Raw genomic sequence first — 8607 nt, 5'->3', positions numbered from 1 at the left:
CCTGTTCATCCATAACCATGGTTATCTTCATTTGGAATGTTTATTACAATAATTTTAGTCCAATTACTGAGCACTGGGATTGTGAACAACCATTCATCACAGTTCATAAGTATATTAGCCCAATTCATCACAATATATAAAGTTTTCATCACTAATTCAAGCAAGTCTGGCACACCTGACAACCATTTGTAGCTAGATTTTTTTCCACTTCAAAGTGTCCTACCCAACATCACAGTTTCACTAGGCTAAACACTCATCTAAACATAGGGATACACATCCAGGGTATCTGGGACTGTCAAATCCGACTAGCAAAAACACTCCCTCTGGAAATGATTCTGTTTGGCGCAGTTACTTTACACCCCCTCCGGTGATTTTCCAGTGTCATCTTTTTTTTGGCTTTTTCCTGTATTTGTAACTGAAGTTGTCTGTTCTCCTGTGAAAGTCGAGCTATTTCTCCTCCCAATGTATCCAAGCTCTCCTGTAAATGTTTAAATTTCCGATTCAGTATTCTGATTGGACTTTATTAATGTTAAATTTTAAACAAAATTTTATTCATAGTATGATAAACTGTACAAATCAAATACAAAATATACTGGCTCTTGTTATTTACATCTACTGGTTGTCCTGTTATGTATCAAAGACACCTTAAATTTAAATTGTTTGTGCTGACTCATCGTACATGGGCAACTGCTTCTTGTTCATTTTGAAGCCAAAAAAATCAAACACAAGAGTGTAAGCCTTATACCTTCAGAGTGATATTCTTGAGGAGGGTGTCTTCTAGAACAGCTTGTGGTTAATTTCCAAAGAGAGGTCAAGGGTCATTGCACTGTCTGTCTGGTGAGAGCTGTACAGAGATCCCATAATGCTATGCTTCTTGGACAATTCCACCTACAAGTAAGATTTTATAAATATAAATATTTCTGCAAAAATCATCTTGAGAAAATTCCATTTTTTAGCCTAAAATTTTTATATACACTTTAAACCTTTAAGATTCCAAATAAAATTTCTCAGGAGAGTTTATATTTACTTTAACCTAAAATGAATTTAAACAAAAATTTGGGCATTTAAATCCTTGAACTCTTCAATGTGCTAATTGATGTACAATTGTTTCTCTGTTGTTTGCTTGCATGTCTTCATTTCATCAATAATAATATTAAAAACATTATTAATTGTATGCTATTTCATTTACAAAGACACAATCGCCTCAGTATTAACTACATACATTTCAATACAAAATCTGTTTTTATCATGATATAAATACTTGATGCCAGCATTAATAAGACAGAACAAAACATCAGAGATCAAATACAGGTTGACCAAGACAATAAATTTAAAGTAGCATATTCAAATATTTGAAAGGTGCAGTAATACACATTTCCCTCATCTAAAGAAAAATTCATCAGTTTAACTACAATATAAATGGGCATCTATCTTGCTCTCTGAATGTTTCTTAATACTTGTGCATGTTACATGAGGCCAGCATTTTTTTATTTTTAGGTTTACAAACCCGCCGCTCGAGTTTTTGAATTTTCAGAAAAAAAATAAAATTGAGAAAAACAGAATTTTTTCTTTCCGATGTCAAATTTGAGTCGGGATCGAGATTTCAAATTTACGAACTCTTACTTCCGGTTTCAAAAAAATGCATGATGGCGGGTAACGAAGGTAGATTTGTCAAGTCCGAAACCGTCAAAGTGCAGTGAAAGAAATACGTCTCTTCAATTATTTTGTTTGATTGATATTAAGTAATCAACTCTTGAGATTAAATTAAGTTTATATTGACTGTCTCTCAAGGTGTTTATAGTCCGAGAGGTGTGGCGTTTCGCCACAGGCGTCTCTTGTTTCACTGCTATTTCCCATTTTCTCCACAAAATTAAGTTTACACGTGGGGTAATGACATCCGAAAAAGAAAACATGCACGGCACGGTGGTGGTCGGTTAGATTTATGGGATGTATGGAACTTCTATTGTAAATAATTTATATCCTCGTTAATTTGACTCCTGTAAATCTAGTAACGTTTGTGTAAAAACTTTGTTTCGTTTATAACAATTCAGAAAATTTACATTCTCTTTTAAACTGCAGCGAAATTTGTCTTTAATATGTTTAAACACACCATAGCAGCACTAAACCTTGGTTTAATGTAAATATTTATCGATAGGAGTTCCATTCAAAACGTCTCACTCATTCAGGGAACAAATAAAGTGCTGACAACTTTGATGCACAATGACATGTTGGTGAGATAATGTATCGGTATTCAAAAGTATCTGTCATCTGTCTGTAAATTAATTTCCTCCCACAGGTTTAAAACTGCCCATGATAGCTCTTGTCAGAGACATTGTTAAAGTTTCTGTTATAGCTTTCAGTCTTAGCATCATTCTTCAGAAAGGGGTTGCTTATGCAGCAGATGTAATGAATAAAACTATCGGAGAGATTAAGTCCATTTGAGGAAGAAATAAACAATTATAATTTTGCCTAAAGAAACGAAATATTTCAAATATTTAAAAACAAGTATATACAAAATTACAAATATATACAGGCAGGTAGTATCTTTTGTGGCAGTCAGAAAAATTATTTTACACTTAATTGAAAAAAATTCCATCCTACTCCCCAATATACTCCCTTTCTGTTTTAAGAAAGGAATTATTATCTTAGGTCTCAAGTATATTTAGAACAATTTCAACACATACATCTAATACATATATATTAAAAAATTATATTTAATAGGAAGATATATATATATGTGTATATTGAAAGAGTTTTAAAAATGTGTTGTTTTTTTTTTATCTGTATTTTGTCCAACATCACAAGGTTTATCATTTAAATCACTGGCCCCAACTGGTAAACAATTAAGGGTTCTATTTTCCCCTTTGTAACCCTTATGTGTCCAGTGGCAAGGAGCCTGTTAGGAGAGCATTAAAAAAGAAGCAAAAATTAATATAGAAAAAGTCGATAATGTATCCAAAAAAAATAATTTTATTTTTTTTTTATTTCCTCCTCCTACGGGACTTTTTCATTCTGATGTTCGTAAACCTAAAAATAAAAAAATGCTGGCCTGACTGTACAATAAAAGTGCAAGTTTATTTTCTGTACAGCTGTATTAAGCTACGTTATACACACTAACAAAACCCAAATAATCTAATGTTGATCAGCTAGGCATACTTTTCCTGTTTATATTATTAAGGTACATTGATACTCTGATTAGAGAGGTAACTCTAAATAACACATATGTCTATTTCCTTTATAAATTTGTCAAGTTTTAGTGCCTTTTTGTCAAATTTTGCCCCGCAAGCCATGCTATAATTGTATGTATTTTATTCAGCATATATATTTCCTTTGGAAAATCATAAAAGTTCAGAAAATATTTCATATGAGTGAGCAGAGGGTTTATGAACCTTAAATGCCAAATACATGTACATGTAAAAAACAAATCCTCATGCATTGGAGTCAAATCTTATATGAAGCTTACCCTTTCTTTAAAGTCTATTTCAGCTTTAGAGTTTTATGTGTAAACCATGCATATTTATAAAGGACAAATTCCAATCAGCTGCTAGAGGATAAAATTACCGGGTGGTCGCCACGGGTAAACAAATAATGAGGCACAAAGTTGGGAATTACAATTTTTATATATATAAAATACATGAAACTTAACTTAAAATAATTCTACTAGCATAAAATATCATTAATTTTATTGCGTTCAAAAAATGTGCTGATTATCGATTTATTTCTCCGTGTTTTCAAAACTGTCATCTCAAAATATTATTAATCTTATGATCCTAACAGATTCTTTCACTGTTTCAGCAACAAAACATTTCTTATAATTGTCGTTAATAGTCCTTCTGGTCCTGAAATTGATATCATCAAAAATTTCGCCTAATTATACTACCATTTAGATTTGCAAGATTATTCGGTCCAGCGTGCTTTGTGCAGATGTCAACTACGAGAGCACTTGATAAAGAAGTTTGAAATCTAGCTGTTTCGCAATTGAGAAGAATTTCATGGAATAAACCCATAAATAAGTGCAACTTTTTGTGCCCAAAAACTATATATGCACTTTTTTCATTCAATGGATTGCACTGTAGCTCTCCGTTCTGTCAATGTATTTTTTCGGAGAGCTATATATACCACCAGGAAACGGTTCTACGTAGAACCATATAGCAATTTACCATAACAAGTGTGTTTAAAGTGATCTAAGAAGAAGGTACAGTTTCAATAGAAAGTAAGCCCGATATTTTTCTAAAATATGAAAGTATATATAAGAAAACTTAATCATAGAAATTCCCTGCAGCAAGAATATACAAATCGTTTTTCTCATATGACCTCCTTATCGCTAATTGTGACGTCATTAACTTGTACGTTTTCCCGCATTTTCTTAAAAAGTTGCAGAAGGCATCAATTTTCAGGGGAATTTTCTTTCAGAAAACATACTCTGCCACAGTCGCCCGGAAAGATTTTGAGACATGTGATTTTTCATAATAGTTTACATAATATATCCAAAAATTAAAGTGTGCGACGGTGGCATACACTATTTCCTATTCTAACCCGGATCCCCACGGGGCTTCAGCAGTTGGAGAATTTAGGTATAAACTTGCCGTAAATTTTCCTTACAAAATGATAAGGGTACCGCGTAGGAATTTGTGAACTGTTCTGAAGGCTTTATTTTTATAGATGTAATGTGAAAGACATCGTTAAATATATTAAAAATTCCAGTCCATTTTATTATCATTGTCCTTGACAAAACCTTGTACGTCAAGATGATACCCTTTTAAACAAATTTTCAGAGATTTTTAATTGTATTCGTTATCGTATTCCTCATCTTGCCATGATACATACATGTATTAATAAATTAAACATGCATGTTAAATATGAGTGTACTTTAAAATTTCCGCCAAAAGCTATATAGTGTTTTATTGGCTTAATGCTCCATGACACGTAAATATTTTCTTGTCACACAGGAAGGCCTCTTCTTTTGGCATTTGGTTACACTTTGGCTTTGAAAAAAATAGAACATTTGGATTTTATTGCAGATGTAAGGTAATATCGAAAGAATATTGATATAACTATAATTTAATATATTCTATTCGTAGCGAGTTGTAAAACGTGAAATTTTAATGTCTACTTTCGTTTTCGACAGGAAAGTAATTTTTCGTAGATATTTCTTTTTATAATACATGACGATATTGTAAATTCAATTGTAAGAACACTCATTTTCAAGTACTAGTAACCATATTCATATTTCCATCAGTGTGAAGAAAAGTAACTGACAGGTACCGGTCTGAGACATAATGATATCCTCATAGGCATATTGATGTTTTAAGGGTATTTTAATTTTGTCCAGACACCTTATTCAAAATATTTATGTTGTAAATTCAATCCACTTTGAACGTTATGTGAATTGACATTTAAGGTTGTTTGCATGATAATAATCAGTATACCCAACATTCGCTTTCTTACGTGACTTAAGTGTGAATCATAACATTTATAAATCAGAAAGACCTTATTGTACTTTTTGGTTCACAGCACAAATAAAGGACTTCAAGAGATTTCCTTATTGTAAAAAAAAATTAATATGCTGTCATGAAATGTTTTAACAGGGTCTCTTTGTTTGTGTTATACTGCATATTTAAAAGAATGGAAAAAGCAGCAGCCAGCGGATTTCAGAAACAGAAATCAGAGTCGAAATCTGGTGAGGACTATACTTCATTTGTGTTCAACGCAAATTCAGGCTGTTTAAATTGTAAGGGAAAAATAAATTGACATATGTTTATTATACATGTTATAGTAGCAAAACATTGAAATTAAAAAAGAGGATATATTTGATAAATTTTACTGCAATAAATTTTCAGAAAATGATATTTCTATGCATGCTTCCGACAAAAATTTGCAGAAGAAAGTAGAGGATGTGCAAAGATACGAAAGATATTGTCCAAGTTAGTCACTTTTAGATTTTTAACTTACATAAACGTTGAAATATAAGTTTTTATTCTAAGTTATACTTGATCTAATATTTCCAATGAAGGAAACAGCAGGTGGCTAATGAAGTATATAAGACTGTGTGTATTTGCTATGTGATATAGAGTAAATCATTTCGTATAGGAACAATGAACTTGATTTAAACATTTGAGTTGTAAACATCTGAATTTTTTCTTTCCATTGATATACTTAAATGTGGAGAGGGAGATAAATGGACTTTTAAAAATGAATATGAACTCACAGCAGATAATTTTTTGATAAAGAACAAGTGTTCTGTTAGACTTAATTGTAAATACGCTTTTTATGTTATATTTGGTCATACTTTAAAATGAAAATAGATATTTCAAAAAATTAATGTCATTTTTGGGTAAAGGAATCATGCCTAAAGATATGTATGCATTTAAAATGCAGTTACATTTAAAAAAAAATCATTTTCAAACTATTTTTCTGGTGCCATAAGGCTTAGTAAAGACAATTGTGTCTCTATCTTACTATCACATTGGGAATTATTTTTGGAAAAGGGAGGTCAAATGTGAGCTCATTTGAAAACATGGTCCAAGAAGCCTGAATTTCTGCAAGACAAATTGCTGACAATAAAACGTGAGGAAAAATCATTGAAACGGACAGTTGCATATATAGCATTCAAATTATATTGAGAAAAAAGTGTGCCTAACTACTTGATTATATTTGAGGCAAATAAATAGGAAAATGATCATTTACTTAAATTAGTCCAATTTAAGTCGTATTTTGATTTTAAGGAGTTGTCAGTGTCTTCCGATCCGGAGAGAGAGAAAGTGAAAGAGAATTAAAAATCACAAAATATCAATTCAAAAGGTGGACTTTCCTCGTGACAGCAAAAGAATCTAAGGATATTTTGAAAAAGAAGTTAGAAGATATTCAGACAGAAATTACACTGAAAATAGCCAATGCTTGTTGTACAGTTGAGTATTTCTCAAGGCAGCATGAGAAAAATTTCGAATCCTGGGTAGAGAGATGTTCTAAGGTAACAGAAGCGTGTTTCAGAGATTTAGAATTGTTATCTGTCAATGGAGAAGTGGAAGCAATCCAACATCTTTCAAAACAGATACAGAAAGCAAATGAAGATCATTTTATTTCATTATTTGAGATGAAGGGTGTTAGCGGCATTTTCCTACTAGGAAGAGGAGAACACATTATTGAGGTTATTTTAGCCTCGCACGCATATTTCAAAAACTTCATTATACAAAGACCCGAGAACAATGAAAACATTGCATATAAGGTATTTGACATCTCTTCACTGCAATGTCGTTGTATGGCAGCGTTTAATGGAATTGAACAGACAAAAGAGAAATACCCGTACCTGAAAGTTTATCAAAGTGGTGAGAATGTCAAGATGATTGGAAATGAAAATGACTGTGCAGCAGCATCAGAATTTCTGAAAACAAATGGCTGGATGACGGGTGTTCAATATGGAAGATGCAAACAGCTTATCTGTTTTGAATTCTTTTTGAAGAGAGTAAATGTGCAAGCCTTTATTGATGGTGGAATAACAAAGTATGCTGGTACATGGGCAGTTACTAAATGTACCGAACCTTTGAACAATGAATTAGTTTTCATATATGGGAAAACTAGATCTGATGTGGAAGGGATATTGAATGTTATCTTAGAATCTATCAAAATCAAAGAGATTTCAATTACCTCTGCGGCATGTAATGAGAAAAATATACAAAAATGGAAAGCGTATGCTGAGAAATTTGAACAGAGTTTTGGGGGAAAATTTAGTTTGCAAATTAGCACCCAGAAAGATCCAGGACTTGTTGCATATTTTGTCTTCACTGCTGACCTTGAAGATGAGGAAAGTTTAAAGATACTTGTAAATGAAATCGAATTAGAAATACCAAGAAAGGAAAAGATTTCAGTGGAACCAAAACATTTGATTTGGCTTCAAAAATGCTATTTTGATATTTTGAAAACAGAGGCGAAGAAAAATGGCATTGATTTAAAATTTGTTTCGAAAAATAATGTACATCAAGTGGAAATCACAGGTCTTTCTACCGCTTTAATGGAGATAAAACATTTAATTCATTCAATCTGTCCGAAAGAACAGAATATATTGCTCCCCTTTGCATCTTTACCTTCCAAGGTCACAGATTTTCTGCGCGATTCCCAATGCTGCTTTGAGTACTGTCCATTTAAAAATTCACGATTGTGGATAAAAGGGACTACAGGAATAGTCGTTTACAAAGGCGAGTACGGAACAGATTGCCTCTACTCTCTACTCCAAGTGAGGGCATTGGAGTCTGAAGGAAAAGGTAATTTACATACACATGATACATGAAGAAGTTTTGTTTAAATTGTTAAAAATTTTAATATATAGAAAACTCGGTAGAAAAATGAGAACAATTTATAAAATTCTCATAAAACAAAAACGTATCGTTAAAGATGCCTCTAAATTGTTGCTTGTATAAGAATGTACATTATCTCAGTGATCTCTGTAAAATTTTGGATCAGTCTCTATGAAGAAGTAAGCGTTCTTTGTCGACTGGTCACAGCTGCCGAAGGAAACATGTTAAAGCAATATGAGCTGCAACTTTGATGTCGGAATATTTAAATAATACTACAAAATTTTATTTTTGTCTAATTGAACATGAAGGTCCAAAT

At 32.1% G+C, this 8607-nt stretch overlaps 1 protein-coding gene across 1 annotated transcript; it reads left to right on the top strand.

Moving 5' to 3' along the window:
• Positions 1-5579: 5579 nt before the first annotated feature.
• On the top strand, positions 5580-8258 carry LOC134250770 (uncharacterized; the record flags this gene model as incomplete). The annotated part of the gene is made up of 3 exons (XM_062733120.1): positions 5580-5680; positions 5841-5924; positions 6726-8258. Coding segments are annotated over exons 1-3 (1672 nt in total), but the record flags the coding sequence as incomplete, so codon positions are not given.
• Between the last annotated feature and the right edge of the window lie 349 nt (positions 8259-8607).

Source organism: Saccostrea cucullata, unplaced genomic scaffold (genome assembly GCF_032062105.1).
Source record: "Saccostrea cucullata isolate Sc308-1 unplaced genomic scaffold, CSIRO_AGI_Scuc_v1 ctg19717, whole genome shotgun sequence".
Taxonomy (NCBI): Eukaryota; Metazoa; Mollusca; class Bivalvia; order Ostreida; family Ostreidae; genus Saccostrea; species Saccostrea cuccullata.
This window is presented reverse-complemented; position numbering and strand designations above follow the sequence as displayed.